Below are 17179 nucleotides of genomic sequence, written 5' to 3' on the forward strand. Positions count from 1 at the left end.
TCGGGCTTTGTTCTGCTCAGGATAAGAGAGCATGAACCAAGTCTTTCCCATGTTGCAGCGCAAATCCTAGCATGCTGGAAGATGTTCACGACCTGCTTCTAAAGCCAGCCCTTGGGCCAAATTCGCGAAAACCAAGCGGGGAGGCAACCTCACAGGCCAGCTGGGACAGAGCAGGGTTGTGGCTCGCCCTCTGACTCTGGCTGCACGGAGGGCAGCAAAGGGCAGGGAAGTTGGTTTTCTTGGTGTGATTTCTGACTCGGGCCAGTGAGTGCCCTGACTTTTGGCTTCTGATCTGCCTACCCTCCATTCTCCCCATCAGCTCTTCGTACAACACAGACTGGAGAGTAGCGTTTTCCACCAGCGTGCCCAATCTGGCAGGTGTGTGAACCCACGTGTCAACAGCATCAGGGCGGACAGACATAGGCGCAAGGGGGCGGTGTCGGTTCTCCCGGGAGCCAGCAGCTCACCAAGCCCCAGTGCTTTTCCTTAAGGCACAACTAAGAAGAGAGACCTCGGGAAGAGACAGATAAGGAGGGGTGGGGAGGGAGAGTCCTGTCTCTCCCTGCCATGAAGGAGACATTTCTCACTGACCTGTTGGAGTTCCTGACTCAGAAAGGTGGGAGTCACTGGGGGAGGGATGAAGAAGGCAGTGAGACCCCCTGACGGGGCCCCCTAGGATGACTTTCAGAGAAAGAAGCAGCTGTTTCCACCCCACCAAGGCGGCTGGATCCTTAACAGTTTCGTTTGTGAAAAGAAGACTTAGAGAGGATCCTTTGCACAAGCCTAGATGAACCTGGGGAAGGGGCGGCACCTGTTCCTGCCCATCCCACCCCCGTGCACATTCACCCTCTGGCCTCTGAGCACTCCCATGGGGTCGCTGGCCAGCAGGCTGTCGTCTTCGGCGCTGGGTGCCTCCTGCGAGCAGGAGGCTGGGGCTGGGGTCATGCGGGGCCTGGACTTGAGCACGTTCAGCGGGTCCTGCTCCCAGTCCTCCTCCGCACTGCGGGTGTGCCTCCGAGGCCTGGGCGTGTTGAAGAGGATCAGCGGAATCTCGTTCCTCCGAGACAGGAACTGGGAGTAGGGTGGCGGATTCATGCCGGGCAGGAAGGGCCTCTTGGCCCGGCCTAGGCTGACCAGGAAGTCGTGCTCCGGAGAGTGGTAGATGTCATAGCCGGTCTCCAGCGTTCTCTGCTGGAACCTGCAGTTCTGTGGCTCGAAGTAATGCTGGGGGGCGGAGGGAGGACAAGAGGGGAAGTAGGTGAAAGCTGATGACTGTGGGCCCCCGGACCCCAACCTCCTCCCAGGGCCTTAGCCTGTGCCAACCAGCCCCGTGCGTTGCATGCTCATCTGTTGGCTTAGTCCCCATTAAATAGCAGTTTGGAATCTCCCAGATCCCCTTTGGGAAAGTGATCGTGACAGGTGCCCAAACACTGCATGCAGTTCCACCTGCCAGGGAGTAGGGGGCCTTCATCCCCCCAGAGCTGAGGCCACTGCCCGCACTCGAGGACTGGAGCCACACCATCACCCTTTTGGCTGTTTGGACTCAGCTCTTAGCTTGGGTTTGGGTCCTTGCCTGGATAGGGTTTGTGGGATTAGAGATAAGTGAGGTTGGTGGTGTCAGTGAAGCCACGTGGCTTATCGCTCCATGACAAGAACCTTGCCAAGTACTGACTGGTACTGGTATTAGTGATGGTATGCCATGGATAGTACTGGCTTAACTGAGAGCCTGTTAGGACCTTTCCGTGTGTTTTACTGAACTCCCGAAGTCCACGAATGAGCCACTTTTATCTAGATGCCCCGATAGGATAAGAAGATAAGGATTTATCTACTGAGCAGGCATTTGACCCTGTTGTTAGCCCAGCAGTCGGAAACCTGCGCCCCACATCCGGGTCCCTTGGTTTGATACCCAGTACTGCCTCCTGACTCTAGACTTCTTGCTAACACAGACCCTGGCAGGCGATGATGATGGTTCCAGTAACTGGATCCGTACCACCCACATGGTCTACTCCAACTGATAGCTCATAGCTAGGAGCTGTTGAACCCACTGATGGGAATGTTGAATGTTCTTTCTCTCCCTCTCTCTTCTAAATAAAAAAAAAAAGTTTTAAAAGTTGATCTACTCTGGCCAGATACTATTCTAGAAACTGGACCCAACCACCATCACAACAGATATTGTCTTATGAGATTTCTCTGAGTGTGTCTGGTGCCATCTCAAAGGCTTCTGAGATAGGCCAGCAAGCTTTGGGAAGTTTTGGGAAAAGCTTTGCTTCCCAGTCTGAATGGCCAGCTGCCACACTTGGGGCAGAGGCGGTAGTTCATTCAGGGTCTTTAACCACAAGGTACTGACCTGGTCATGTGATCCATTCCACCTCACTTTTTCCAAAGGAAAAAGCTGAAGTTTGGGAAAGTGAGGAGACTGGCTACAGCAGCAGCTGGTAACAAGACCAAGCAGACCCCGCTGGCTTTTCTCTTGCTTTAATGTACTTTATGGCATCTTTTTCTGTATCTTTATGACTTTACACACAGGAGTCTTTGCCACACACAAGAATAGGCACCCATTGACCCTGGGGGCCAAGGGACCAGATTCTAGGGCCAGACAGACTGCGTGGGTTCAGATCCCAGCTGTATAAATCTGAACTTTATAAGGTGTTCCCTGAGAACAGATCAGGGAGGAACCCCCCACGTGGAAGCTATCTCAGAAGAGTCTGTGTTTTGTCAAAGGGATCACTGTGTGGAAAGGCTGGTCCACACACACTCACCGATCCGAAGATGTTGCCTCTGAAATCCATACAGAGGTATCTCCTGCTCATGACACCTGTTATGACCACGAAGCCAGCATCCTCTGATCTGATCATCAGGGCACCTAGAGGGAAAACCCTCCCAGTCAGAAACTCAGGGCGCACCCAGTGCTCAGCCTCAGCTGTGTTCTGAAAGCCCACCTTTATGAGAGCTCTCTGGGGTGATGGTGTCACCTGATACTCTCTCCTCTCTCTCTCTCTCTCTCTCTCTCTCTCTCTCTCTCTCACACACACACACACACACACACACACACCTGCTGCTGCTTGCTGCACCCACTTGTATCAGGGGACACTCTGAACACCCAACCTTTTTTCACCTGTGTTGTGCACCTGTTTCTCTCCCTGCACCTGAGCTGTCTTCATCCTCCCAGTTTCCTGCCAAATGCTTCTTCATGTCTCTGGTCGTGCGCATGTCCTTTTCCAAACCTTCTGTTTGTAGGATTTACATCTGCACTGAGATGTCTTTTCCAGGTACTGCTGGCAGACAGAATCTGACACTCCAGCCAGCAAGCCATATAAGAGTCTGATACATGCATTTACGTGCATCAGTGCTCATCAAGGCATCCCAGAACTGTGTATGGGGTGGTCTCCCTCTTCCCCTCTCTGCTATGGAAGTCCCACAAAAGGGTGATCTACAGAGAGAAGGAGAGACAGGCAGAAAGATCTTCAGTTCCCTGGTTCACACCCCAAAAGGCCACAATGAGCAGAACTGAACAGGGGGAGACAGAGTGTTCTTCTTGGCTCTTTGTGGCTGTCCCCAGTCCTTCCTCTCAGGGTGGCTCCCATTGCCCATGCAGCCTCTCATGGTCATTCAATGTCTCCTCTCAAAAGCTGGTCTCCAGTCAGGACCTGCAGCCCATTCCCACCGCCCACACCTTAAATCATTGACAACAGCTTCAAGCCTGACACCCCTGCTGTCCATCCCCGCGGACACGTGCATTTTAACAAAGATTAATGACTAGCTACATAGATTAAACCTAAAGCTTCCTGGGGTTTTAAAATTTATTTCTTTGACAGGCAGAGAGACACCAGCTGAACATGAGGCCTGCTAGGGGTGGATGTGATTGCAATGATTCTGGTGTAAGTAATGAGGTTAGAAGTAGGCCCACAAGGAGAGAGAGAGAGAAAGAGAGAGAGAGAGAGAGAGAGAGAGGAGAGAGAGAGAGGAATAGAGCCCAGGCTTAGTCAAGGCAGCCTTAAGGGATGCTTCTGGAAAGTGAGACGGGGCGTGTAAGGCACAGAAGGCATCTACAGTGCCCACCCGTGGCTCTCAAACAGAGGGCCGATTCTGCGTCAAACCCTGAGGGCAAACGGGGAACCTGTCCAAAACCGACTGTTCTGGTGACTCTGAAAGTGGGAGAACAGTACATGCAGCAAATGGTGTTAGAGCTGGTATGCTGTAAACAGGACCTGAACCCAGAGCCGGACCTTGCACTAAAGCATTCCAAAAAGCTACATGAGTGTCCCAAGTGTGGTCTTAATGAGGACCACGCCTCCCCTCTTTGGAATGTTTGAAAGTGCCCTGGTGGTGGCAGAACATCTTACTCCAAAGGATAAAGAGGCGAGTGACAGTCTGTTCCCACTAGCCTGTCTCTTGGCTTCCAACAGAAATCATTACATGAATTAGACAAAATGAAGCCATGAGCACTAAGGACTCCGGGTACGGGGACAGCCTCGAGAAGGCCAGGGCAGCAGGAGGAGCCAGACAGCTCGGATTCTGGTCTCAACTCTGCCACTTTCTAAACCTGTTCCAGCTTGTCACCTCACTGTGAGATGCAAATAACCACAGCCACCCTGCCTACTTCGCAGCATCACAGCGTGTGCCTGATAGACTAACGGATGGCAACAGTGACCACTAAGTGTTGAGTGTCGTGTCAGGTGTGCGTCTCTGGCCAGCCCACACTTTGACAGTCATGCCGGCCTGATGCTGGGGGAGTTGGTGTGGGCAGCGTACACAACCTGTCCCAACAGGAAATGACGCTTCAAGGGGTGAAGAGAGCAACAGGTCACTGGGTTACAATACCTGTGACCTTGAAACAGCATGGGATTTAGGGTCAAGGTGATCTACCTGGTGTGACCTTGAGCCAGTGATTTGAGCTCTTTAACCTTTGCTTTTCTAATGTGGGTAAGGAAACTAAGAGAAACACCTAACACATTTGGACATGTAAGGCACATCATGAAATAATGTTAAAACTCTACAGAGCGCCATGTAAATGTTTATCACTTGGCCTATGACCACTTTGCCTCAACTTCTACTGTAAAAGGAGAAAATTCTACACTCCATCCTACCACCATAGCCAGCCAATGATAAATGCCAGAACAGATGTAAGTTTATGTGTTTTGAGCTCTTGGAGGGAAAGATACCTTGAAAGAGAGTTAAAACCTGAGGCTAATTCAGCCACTGGGACAGGAAGTTCCCATGGGACAGGCGAGGCGAGGGAGGCAGCAGGATCTAGAAAGCGATGACAACCTGGGGGTGTCTGGATCATTGCTTTTCTTGCCACCCAGGAGGAGAAGCTTGGCAGGCGGAGCTCCTTGCATGCACTCGCCATTACGGTCAGCCTGGCCTGTTCTACTCTGGGGGAATCCTTGCAGCAAGGCCTACCAGGATGCTAGACAAGCTTTCCAAGAGACCACATAACGCATCAATCTGCTATCCTGTATTTGAAAACATGTGCCCTTCTCATGATTCATGTAGCTAGTTGAAAGGTGAGTTTTGGGAGAGGAGAGAAAGAGAGAAAGAGACATCTCCCAGCCACTGATTCACTCCCCAAATGTCTACAATAAGTAGGTTTGGACCAGGCTAAGCCAGGAACTCCATCCTGGCCTTTCACCTGAGTGGTAGAGTCTAAGTACTTTGGCTACCATCTGCTGCCCTTCCGGGCACGTTAGGAAGGAGCTGGATTAGATGTGGAGCAGCTAGGACTAGGAGCAAAGTTCATATGGGATGCCAGCCTTTCAGACAGTGGCTTAACCCACTGCACTACAAACCTGGTGCCAAATCGCATCTAATCTTGCAGAAGAAAGCAGATTGACCTTCCCTGGAGAGGTAAAAAGTTGTGTTGTCTCCGAGTCTGAGATTGCTCTGGCAGGCATGAAGAGATGACAGCCTATGAGTCTATTGAAGAGTTTTATCTTCCTCTTCAGTATCATTCCAGACATGCTGTGGGTCTTACTAAATGCCCGTTACATAAAATGAGCTTTGGATGCACCAAGCGTAGCCAGATTTATTTCAGATATTTGATGTTCTACTCAACTCAGCTTCTAAGATACTGTCTGTCGGCTGCGTCCTTGGGTTCTGGAACCTGTCTGGACTTTAGGGAAGAACTGCCTGGCCTTCCGTTGTCTGTCTGTATCCCTTGAACCCTTGAGGTTCCCAAGGTTAATGGAGGTTTTGGCACCAGACTCCAACAGCACCAATTCCTAGCAGAATGAACGCGTGGCCCACAGTGGGTCACTGTGAGACACTTCCTTACTCTAGTCCAAAAATTAAAGAGAATCCTTTTTTTTTTTTAAGTTGAGCTGTGGTGAGTAATGTTCATTTTCCTGTACCCTCACAGTATTTTAATGTGTTCTAAAATAGACAACCCATCAGTACCCATATCCCCTCTCACCCCTTTAATCACGCTTACAGGTGCACTTGAAGGAGCAGCTCATCAACGGAATGCTGTGGGTTGTGAGCCAACTTCCCACACACCTGGTCATCTTAACCCAACTGGACACTGATTGGACATTCTTGAGTTCGGCAAGAATAACCACCAATCACACCAACCATTTGCAACACATAAATAAAACTGTTGGGCGAACGGATGCACGGACAGAGGAGGGCACTGCTGGTGTGCACCTGACCAGATGCATCCCGATGCAATCGGATAGATTCTTCCTGGAAACACCTAGGAGGCTGGAATACTGAAGCTCAAGGTTGGAGAGAGCCTCCTGGTATGATACAAGAATCTTGTTTGGAAACTTCGTATTCCAGAAATACAAAGTTTCTGAAAATAATCTTGCTGTCAATTGGTCAATCTTCTCTTTCCCCTAGACTCTTGGTCCTTCTCTCCATACATTTTTTTTTGGTTCCTTGGAGAAGGCAGAGAGAAAGTGGCTCCACTGTGGAAGAGGGGTTTGAGTTCTTTGTATTGACAGAAATCAGTAAATGCTAACTAGGGGGTGGCAGACTCTCCTGAGGTTAACACACACACACATAAACACACAAAATAGTTCCTGGGTGACAATATAATTGGCTCAATGAACAGTCTGGTCTAACCCAAGCCCTCTCCCAGTTGCCCATAGTGGACCACAGGGCAGCTCCCGTTCTCCCCTTGAAAAGCCCCTTACTCACTATAGATGGTCTGCTGGGGTGTGCCATCCACGTGGCCGTCCTTGTGGATCTGCAGGTGGTAGCTGTTCCTGGCGGTGGCCGTGTACAGGTGGGTCAGGCCAGTCCAGCTGGAGCTGAGCAGTGGGGAGGTGTCGGGGTAGGCGCGGACCCCATGCCAGCTGCACACACTGCCCAGGACACAGACCCACAGCCCCAGCCCAGCTCCCAGCATCACGCCTAGCTCTGAGCAACAGATGCTTGAGATTGAAATCTGACACTTCCTCCCTCCTGTCTCACAGAGGCTCTGCTGGTCCTCTTGCTTGGCCAGGAACCAGAGGGGCTTGAGAAGCCTAGGCTGTGTTCCCTCCTTTTGTGCCCCAGACTTTTAAAGGGTGGCCGGGTGACATCAAGCAGGAAGGACTCCACTGTCCACATCCTCTGTGTTGTAATCAGCCCATTCAGAGAAATGGCAAGGACTTCTGAAGTTCACGGAAGGCACAACGGTCAGTTACACACACACACACGCACACACACACACGCACACACACACACAGTTCCAAGCCAGTGCTCCAAAAAGTGAATGATGCGTGGGCAAAAGTTAATGTGTGACTCTGGCTGTCTGTTGACCTGTCCCATTTCCACCAGGAAATGTGAAGGCAGCCAGCGGTTCCGAAAAACATCCAGCTGCAGTTGTGCAGCCCGCTGGCCTGATGCCTTGAGTCTGCCACCTCATCTACTCATCTGGTTTTCTCTTTTAACTCCAATCAGCAAGGATGCATCTGGCGCTTTCTCAGTGTGCACCATTAGGTGGGCATCTTGAAGGACACAGAACTAATGGGACAGCATCAGGCAGCAAACAGTGCCTTTTAAGATCTCCCACCTTGTAGAGATATGTGAGCTGGAATACTGATACTGTGGCATAACTTGCAAAGCACCTGCAACTCCAGCATCCCATGTGGATGGTGGCTCATGTTCCAGATGCTCCACTTCTTTTTTTTTTTTTTTTAAATTTTAGTTGTGATGATGTTTACATAGTTGATTAGGGTCGGAAGGGTTGAGACTAGGGGAAAGTGGATGAGACCACTATTTCCACAACTTCCTTATCTTCTTCCTATATCTGGGGGGAAGTAGGAGACAAGGGCAGAAGCCACACCCAGGCTTCCAACCGCCTCACCACCCAAGGATGGCGCATGGTCACCCAGGGTCATTCCCAGTCCCCAGTGTGGAACAGACTCTGAAGGTTCTGTTCAAGTGGTTTTGATAGTTCTGAAATGCTTTCATTTTCGCAGATCCAAGAATGAGGAAATCCTTCCAAGGTCCACTGGCTGACACAGTCCACCCCCTGAGTCTCCACTCACCCAGAAATTTGCTGTTAAGCTGCTCTAGGGCAGTTGACCAGTTTGTTCTGCCCTTCTTCTGCTATGGTATCAGATATCCTTGCCGGTGCCAATGGACTGCCTAATCCTCCATGTGCATCAGGGTGTCCCGTCCACTGCACCCTCCTGAGTGAAGAGGAGCACCCTTTCAGACACATGCACCCCACTGTCAGATCACAGGTGCTGCCACTCTCCCCGTGGTGTGAGACCCATGGAGACCCTCAAAGAAATCTGTCTGAGGTGGTCCCAGACCTGACTCCCATGTCAACTGTCCCACTTCCGCTGTGCCTGAGAAAACAGTGGAATGTGGACCAAGTTTTTGACTCCCTGGTACCCATATGGGAGCCTGGAAGAAACTCCTGGCTACTGACTCACTGGCTCAGCTCTGGCCATTGTGGCCATTTGGGGAATGAACCAGTAAAAGGAAGAATCTCTCTCTCTGATAACCAAGTACTTACTGACAAGCAGACTTCCAGGGGTAGCTGTGTCCCAGGATTAGTACTTGGAGAAAAAGGTCCCCTCCCCATTTCATTCTGGGTTTTCCAGCCAAGCTGCTGGTTAAAACATGTGTGGGCCTTGTCTAGGGAGTTCAGGGCTGGATCACAATCAGCACCTGTGCCTGGAAGCAGCCTTTCCTGGAGTCTGGGGTGCGGTCTCCTCTGATACCTGGGTGGGGGATGAGAAGGCAGAACCAAGTCAGTTCCTACTGCCATCACCTACAAGGCACTCCTCTGTGACAGCTCAGATTGCAGGAGCTGGCAGCTAGGGTGGCCTTGGAAGCTGAAAGTGAAACACAGGATGGAAGCAGGCAACCCCATATCCACAGTTCCCTGGTAACTACCACAGCAGGTGCAGGAATCTGCCCTGGAATCAGGAGGATTTGTTCTAAAGCCGAGCGGAGGCTCCTGGTCCAGTCCTTGTCTTCTAGCAGGGCTGGGCACGCTGGGCACCTTGAATCCCATAGGTTCACCACATTCCTCCATCTCCTGATGCATTTTTCTCAGACTCCACAATGAGAGAAGATGTTAAGGAGGACTACCTCACTGAGATAATACTGAGATAGTTTGAAACGTTGGTGGTAAAGGAACTGAAGTGCTGTGGGGTGGTGGATGTGTGGCACAGCAGAGTAAGGTTATTTTTCTTGTTGAACTGTCTGGCTTAGAGTCCCATCTTAACTCCTAACTCCAGCTTCCTGCTAATGCGCAACCTGGGAGTGGGTGGGGGTGGGGGGAACAACAGGAGATGATCCAAGTAATTGGGTTCCTGCCAGTTATGTGGGAGACCTGGGTGGGGTGTCTGGCCCCTGGCTTCTGCCTGGCCCTGAATTTGGGGAGTGAACATATTAATGGAGGAACTCTCTTCCTTTTTTTTTTTGCTTAATAAATGCCAACAAATAAATATACTTTAAAGATACAAAAACATACTTCTGGTTGTCCAATTTTTTTTATCATACACATTTCCTGTGCACTTTTGCATAACCCCTTGTAAGTATGCTATTGAAGTAGTTTTGCACCAAGATCAACTATCTTTTAATTCCATTTTCTAAGATTTTTTTTTTGAAGATGTATTTATTTTACTTGAACGTGAGAAGATGAGAGAGCTCGAGAGAGCTCTAGCTGCTGGTTCTCTCAAACAGCTGGGCAGGTTTGAAGCTGTGAGCCAGGAGCTTCTTCTGGGTCTCCCACACGAGTGCAGGAGCTTGGCTCGGGCCGTCTTCCGTTGCTGTCCCAGGCCACCAGGGAAGTGGAGCAGCTGGGACGTTGTCTGTTGCCTCTATGGGATGTCGGTGCTATAGGCAGAGGATTAGCCAATTGAGCCATCCTGCTGGCCCCTCTGGAAGCCTTTTGAAGGGGCTGGATAGACAATCAATGCTGTACGTGCTGTCACGTGCAGGCAGGAGGCACAGTCATCTCCCGAGGCAGCTGCCTGATGATGGGAGCTGAGAAAAGGAAGGAACTGCAAAGCCTAGAACTTGAACACAGGTTTTTGTTGTTGTTGTTTGTTTATTTTAGGGCAGTGAAACTTGTGTATGCTACAGTAATGATGGATTTATTAACGACCTTAGGCAATCTGTAGAACTATATAACAGAGAGAGAACCCTAATATAAGCTCTGGATGTCGGCATAAAACAATATGTCAATAACTAAACAGACATCACATGAATGCCGGGGTTAATGTAGGGTAAGTTGTACACAGAATAGGGAGGATGTGTGTGCGAAGGTCTTGCCATTTTCTGTTCAGTTTTTTCCTTAAGTCCACAGCCGTCGGGAAAAACCAAGGCCCAGCTTGCACCTTGATATTTACATTTCTTGCAAATTAGTTCTCTCATTTTTCCCTGCCAGCAGTCTGTTCAGAGAGGCCCCACCCCTACTGCCACACTGCGAGTCGGTGTGACATCCAGGCTGCTTCTGAGGGACCAAACTGAGGCTCTCCATGGCCATGGGGGGTCGGGAGTTTGCAGTCTTCCACATTCCATCGCCTGTAGGCCATGTAGGACCCCGAGGTGTGCCTGTCCTGATCAGAGCTCATCTGAGGTTTCAGAACTTGGAGACTTGAGAAGCCTGAATCCACTTCCTTTTTTTTTTTTTTTTTTTGGTGGTTTCCTTCCCCTCCCAACATCTGCCAGCCGGGCTGACCACAGGGTCCTTTCGGCTTTGCACCAGCCTTTTGCTGGGAATCAGAGAATCCAGACAGAGCTGGGTGTCAGGAGCCATAGGCATCACCATTGGGCTTGTTGCTGTGGAGAGCAGGAATCAGGCCTCGGGTCGTGTGGCCAAGTGTGGTGGGTGGGAGAACCGGCCTTCTGATGCTGATTATGGAGTCCCTTCCTACTCTCCACCTGGAATTGGGTCACTGTGGCTTGGGTCCACCTCATTTCTAACAGGGTGGCTCACTCCTCTGCTTGGCCTCATTTTGCACCGCTTGGTCATCGGATGCTATGGAGACAAAGGAAATTGCTTGGGGCCGTGGGAGGCCTTCCAGTCCCCACCTCTCTGTCCTTGCCCTGTCCTGGGGACAGGAGGTGTGGCTTTCCATGGCTTCCCTTGCCCTCTTCTCTCAGGCATCACTCCTACTTGTGTCCTCAGGGAAGATTCTGGAGTCATTTTTTGTTTAATGATTTCATCTGTGGGGCAGTGATCTTACCTTAATCAACTCACACAGGGGAAAGACGGGCCTTTGACACTCTTGTCCAGGCAGTTCTCCTCTAGTCAGCTTCTTCTCATCCATAGAGATTCAGTCGAAAGGGCTGCTTGTCCTGACTTACCCAGCTCTGGGTCCAGGCCACTCAGCCCCTTCAGCATGGCTGTCTGAACAGTTCTATTCTCATTGTCATTTGCAAAGCCAGAAAAACCTGGCTGCTAGAATTGAAAGGATCTACTTTTTTTTTTTTTTTTTTTTTTTTTTTACAAATCTGTGTCTTGGCTGAGATATTGGACTCACTTCTAGAAACTGCCATTGCCTGGCAATATATCACACTTTTTTCTCTTATGAGAAAAGGAATATATATTTTAAAGTTCTATGCTAGAACCTTCTTGATTTGTATATCCTAGAAGTTTCCCAGGAAACTTCCCAGTGTCAGCTGCCCAGTGGCCTTGATGCTTTCAGTCTGTCACCCATAGATTTCTGAATATCTCATGACACACCAATGTTAACATTTGCTAGCAGTTAAAACTCTGACTAAGCTACCTTCAAGTGCCTGGGTTTGCTGCTCAGCTTTGGCTCCTGGTTCCAGCTTCCTGCCAACATGGAACCCAGGTGACAAGTAACTCTGTCTCCCACATGAGAGACCTGGGTTGAGCTCCACAGCCCTGGCCCCAGCCCCCATCCCGGCCCCGGTCCCAGTCCCAGCCCCAGCCCAGGCAGGCGTTGTGGTGGAGGGAACAGCAGACTCACTCTCTCACTGCCTCATCAAGAAAACATTTAGAAATACCATTTTTCTCCCATGGGTTCTGTCGTGAAAGGATTGGGACACACTAGCGGCAGGAACAACCACAGTGACAGATGCCCCAGGCTCCCTGGAGCCCCATGGAGGAGACCAGCAGAGCAGCAGGGCAGCATGGAACACAGAAGCAGCAGCCACCGATGATCTCTAAGGGAAGCGGGGGCTGGACCCAGTGCTGCCCATCTCACACAGTGACAGATGTCACCTGAGGCCATCACTCGTGCATCCTCTGCTCTGATCATCCCATGACTCCCATGATCCCACAGAGCTTAAGAACCCTCACCTTTGCCGTGAAGGAAGCCAGGATTCATTGGTGACTTGCCCAAGGTGATACGCTCAAGTGTGTGCCAGAAGCAGGGGTCAAGTTGACATCCTCTGAAGGTAAGGCTTTCTCAATGACACTCCTTCCCTTTCTGGGAATGTCCCTGTTTCCAAACATGTGTCCTTAGGTCTGAAGTCAAGAGGGTAGGCAGATAGCAAGGATGGAGCAAATGGGGTAAATGGAAATCATGTCTCTCGGGGGTGAGCATGAGACATTTGATTTTTAGGGGTAGAGAAGGAGATGCGAATTGTTTTGTGGTGCTCAGCCAGGCTGCTGTCTGCCTGTTATCCCAGTCTATTCCTTTGTCCCAAGCCAGAGCAGGGATGGCCACACTTCCAAAGCTGGGGCGAGAGGAGCTTTGAATTGTTTGTGTGTGTGTTAAACTGGAGCCCACCAGCTGTCCGAGAGGACCCAGTCTGCCCGGTCAGGATGCCTGGGGCTTGTCACGCAGCCCACGCCCTGCTTCACACATCCTGGTTCCCACTCACCTCCCTGGCTGGAGCCCGTGACCCAGGCTAGCCCACCATCCGGGCTCGTGCTATCTCAGGACCCTGGGACTCTCTGGCCCCTCTGCCCTGCCTCCTTGCTTCCCTACGGACACGTAGCCACTGCACACTTCTCGGACGGATGGCTATTTCTAGCTGAGCGGGACCGGTAATGCAGCCCCAGCCCTGCCGACTCAGGCTGGCTGTGCATTGCAGCTGGGACGGCCCGTCTGACACGTTGTGGGTTCTGTAGAGTGCAGGATGTTGGGGCTTCCGGAGGAGGCACCCCCTCAGCCTTCTGGAGGTCAGGGTTGCTGAGGTGTGGGGGTGGGGACAAACAGGATGCTCCTGCCACATGGTTGGGAGGAGCTGGGGTCCACTGGGAGACACCAGAACTCTGCCTGCCCACGCCTCCAGCTCTGATCCTCAGCAGCCCTCTGGCTGGCCCAGGACTGACCCTGAACACAGCCCCGGGGTTAGAGTTGGAGCAGGCAATCACCTGTCACCTTTTTCAGCTACTTCCCCTCCCTGAGCCTGCTTCCTCTTCTGTAAAAAAGGGGCTAGAGAGTGCTTACACCTGTCCTATTGTATTACTCACGCTGGGCTGTAATGACACCTGAAGCTATTTGATCTCCTGGAAAGTGGCCTCCACCTAGCACGCTAAGCCTCCACCTGTGAAACTGACATCCCACGTGAGGGTCGGTTTGAGCTCTGGCTGCTCCACTTCCAGTCAAACTCCTTGCTAATTTCCTGGGAAGGCAGTGGCAGGTAGTTCAGGAGCTTGGGCTCCTGCACCCACGTGGGACTGTAACTTTGTTTTTCAAATACATACATACATACACACACACATACACACATACATACTTAAAAATGCAAGGTCTTCAAAAAGAAAAAAAAGAACCAGGCCGCAGTGTGCTGCCTGGTGTATGGTCCCTGTGTATTGTTAATGTTGTCGTCTCTTGAGATTCCAGGCTCCTGGCACAACTTCAGCAAGTCCCTGTAACAGCTCGTGACCCCGATTACAATGCCTTGCAGGTGTCTGTCAGCATGCTTGCCACTGCTGATGCTTAGTACATTGGTAAGTGCTGAATAGACAGTCACAGATTTTCAGAGGATTAATTTTTCCTCTGCCTGGCTGTGACAGAGGTCAGAGGGAATATGGAAAGAAAATGAGAGCGAGGATAGAAGGTGGGTTCAGAGCCGAGCTGTGCTTAAGGAGCCGAGTTCGCAGCTCCTGCACGCGCTGTAGTGTCCCATCTGTCAGGTGAGGCTCCACCCTGGTTGTCGGCCAGGCTTGCCCCCAGGTGCATGGAGGGCGTGGCCCTGGCGTGCTGGACAGGCAGTTGTGCTGCCCAGGAAGATCTTTTCGTCCTTTCACTTGCCCCAGGTTTCGGGTTTCCATTCCAGCCGTCGGTCTGGTCTGCTCTGCCTCCTCTCCCACCACTGTGTTCTCAGGCGGTGCCTGGGTTGGCCTCTGCCCTTCCCAGTCCCCCACTCCTCCTCTCTCCCTTTCCCCCTCACTCACCCAGGTAGCCTTCTGCACAAGAGCTCCCTGGGCGGAGGCACTGGGCAGCACACTTTCTTCGTGAGGAATCCATGTTTCCATGGCGGTTGTCAGACACCTTCTGCTCTTTTCAGCCAGGTCACTCCGTCTGTCCTGAACAGCGCCACAGCTCTGGGAGGGAGGTGAGACCGATGGTACCACACCCATCTTACAGATGAGAACACTGAGACCTGAAAAATTCCCTGCTGATAGATGTATAACCTCATTCCCAATGACTTGTGCCCAGTCTTTGTGCAATAGAGTTGGGTTCCTGCAGTGTAACAACAGCATGTCCGTAGCAAGAATGGGCTGGGTAGAGCTGGTCGGAGAGACTCGCACAGTGAGCTAGACGCTACTCCTGTTCGCAGAGTGGTTCATGAGGAGTAAGGAAATAAAAGACCACTTCATGGGTGAGAGTGCAATGGATGGGACGAGAGAGGTCAGATCGGGGCCCAGGAGGACATGGAGAAGTGAGGCCCTTGCCGACAACAAGAGCAGTGAGGCCGAGAATGAAAGAAGACAAACAACTTTGGGAATGCACAAAGGGAGAGGGGTGTGATGGATGCTGGCGTAAGTTAATATTGTTATTATTATTTAAAGATTTATTTATTTATTTTTAAAGATTTGTTTATTTCTATTGCCAAGTCAGATATACAGAGAGGAGGAGAGACAGAGGAGAAGATCTTCCGTTCGCTGTTTCACTTCCCAAGTGAGCGCAACGGCCAGAGCTGAGCCAATCCGAAGACAGGAGCCCAGATCCTCTTCTGGGTCTCCTACACCTGTGCAGGGTCCCAAGGCTTTGGGCTGTCCTCGACTGCTTCCCCAGGCCGCAAGCAGGGAGCTGGATGGGAAGTGGGGCAGCCGGGACATGACCGTCGCCCCTATGAGATTCCAGCACTTTTAAGGTGAAGACTTAGCCACTGAGCCATCACACTGGGCTCCATCAGTAGTCTCACACTGAAACATAATAACAAATATTCATGTTTTGTGGTGCTTCCTTCCTGACATGGTCCCACCCGTCTGTGTCCTACGATCTTACACACTGGGTATTGGACTTTTACTCAATAGTGTATTATAGTTCCCAGGCCAGTGATGTTTTTTAAAGTCGTGATTACTTTTTATTATTTTTCCAATGAGCAAAGCACCACATGTTTATTATTAACATGTCTGCATCCATTTGCTGTAAATAACACTTGAATGGAGCTGTGAAAAGTTTATGACTCTGCACGCCGCTCCAGAGGAAGAAAAGTATGATGACCAGCCAGAAGTTACTCATTTACTTCCTGGTTAGTGGACATTCAGTTTGTTTCTGATTATTGTTAATTAAAGCTAATAATGCACATAGATGCTATTCACATTTCATTTCCTCTGTGTAGATTCCCAGAAGTGGGAATACTGGCCTAAAGGACAGGAAAATATTGAAAGCTCCTGGAGCTTGTTGCCTAACTGCTGTTTTCCTCCGGTCAGTGTTTTATAAACCCAACCTACTTCCCTCTCCCCAAGATCGCTGAGCCCCTTGGAACTTTTTTTGCTGGGAAACAGGTGACTTCGCAGAAATGGCAGTAATCAAGAGCTGATCTGAAGCCAGGAGTCAGGATCTTCTTCTGGATCTCCCACACGGGTACAGGGTCCCAAGGCTTTGGGCCGTCCTTGACTGCTTTCCCAGGCTACAAGCAGGGAGCTGGATGGGAAGCAGAAAAACCAGAATACAAATTGGCACCCACATGCAAGGCTAGGCTTAGCCACTAGGCTATCATGCTGGGCCCGGCATTTATTTATTTATTATCTACTTACAACTTCTTTGGTTTACAGAGAGAAGCAGAGGCAGAAGGAGATCTTCCATCTTCTGGGTGGTTCATTCCCCAACTGGCTGCAGTGGTTAGAACTGGGCTATAATGAAGCCAGGAGCCTCTTCCAGGTCTCCCACGTGGATGCAGGGTCCCAAGGACTTGGCACTCCTCTGCTGCCTTCCCAGGCCACAAAGCAGGAAGCTGGATGGGAAGTGGAGCAGCTGGGATATGAACGAGTGCCCATATGGGATGCCGGCACGACAGGCAGAGGCTTAGCCAACTGCACCATGGCGTCAGCCCCAAGAACTGTGAAACTTTCAATCTAGAGAAAACCTTCTTACTTGGTAATGGCAATTTTTTTTTTTTTTTGGCATGTGTTAAGTGATCTTCCTCATAGATTGTGTAAGACTCAAATTCACCTAAAACACTTTCCAGGCGCTCAAGTTATTTCCAGATGCCATTTTTGTAAAGACAGCTAGGGGTACTAATGAAGACTGAGTTTTCTTTGGGAATGGGTATCCCAACTTCTTCCCATTCACTTTGCCTTCCTGGTAAGACAGAATGCCATGGGAGGACAAGGGTCCATGCTAAATCTGTTGTCACT

At 50.6% G+C, this 17179-nt stretch overlaps 1 protein-coding gene across 1 annotated transcript; it reads right to left on the minus strand.

Annotated features, from left to right (window-relative positions):
- Window positions 1–783: 783 nt before the first annotated feature.
- FGF23 (fibroblast growth factor 23) lies at window positions 784–7348 on the minus strand. Its single transcript, XM_040979000.1, has 3 exons — window positions 7138–7348; window positions 2760–2863; window positions 784–1224 (listed from the first exon to the last, which is right to left on the minus strand). Exons 1-3 carry the CDS (start codon window positions 7346–7348, stop codon window positions 784–786), a joined length of 756 nt encoding a protein of 251 aa, XP_040834934.1.
- Between the last annotated feature and the right edge of the window lie 9831 nt (window positions 7349–17179).

This window comes from Ochotona curzoniae, unplaced genomic scaffold, assembly GCF_017591425.1.
Source record: "Ochotona curzoniae isolate NIBS_2020 unplaced genomic scaffold, NIBS_Ocur_1.0 contig_2927, whole genome shotgun sequence".
NCBI classification, from domain to species: Eukaryota; Metazoa; Chordata; class Mammalia; order Lagomorpha; family Ochotonidae; genus Ochotona; species Ochotona curzoniae.

Excerpts from the sequence above, each read along its gene's own strand:
- FGF23 (XM_040979000.1), bottom strand. The coding sequence starts at position 7,348 with ATGCTGGGAGCTGGGCTGGGGCTGTGGGTCTGTGTCCTGGGCAGTGTG. Across the intron at positions 2,864-7,137 it reads ACCCCAGCAGACCATCTATA|GTGCCCTGATGATCAGATCA; the intron begins GTGAGTAAGGGG and ends TTTTCCCTCTAG. Across the intron at positions 1,225-2,759 it reads GAGGCAACATCTTCGGATCG|CATTACTTCGAGCCACAGAA; the intron begins GTGAGTGTGTGT and ends TCCGCCCCCCAG.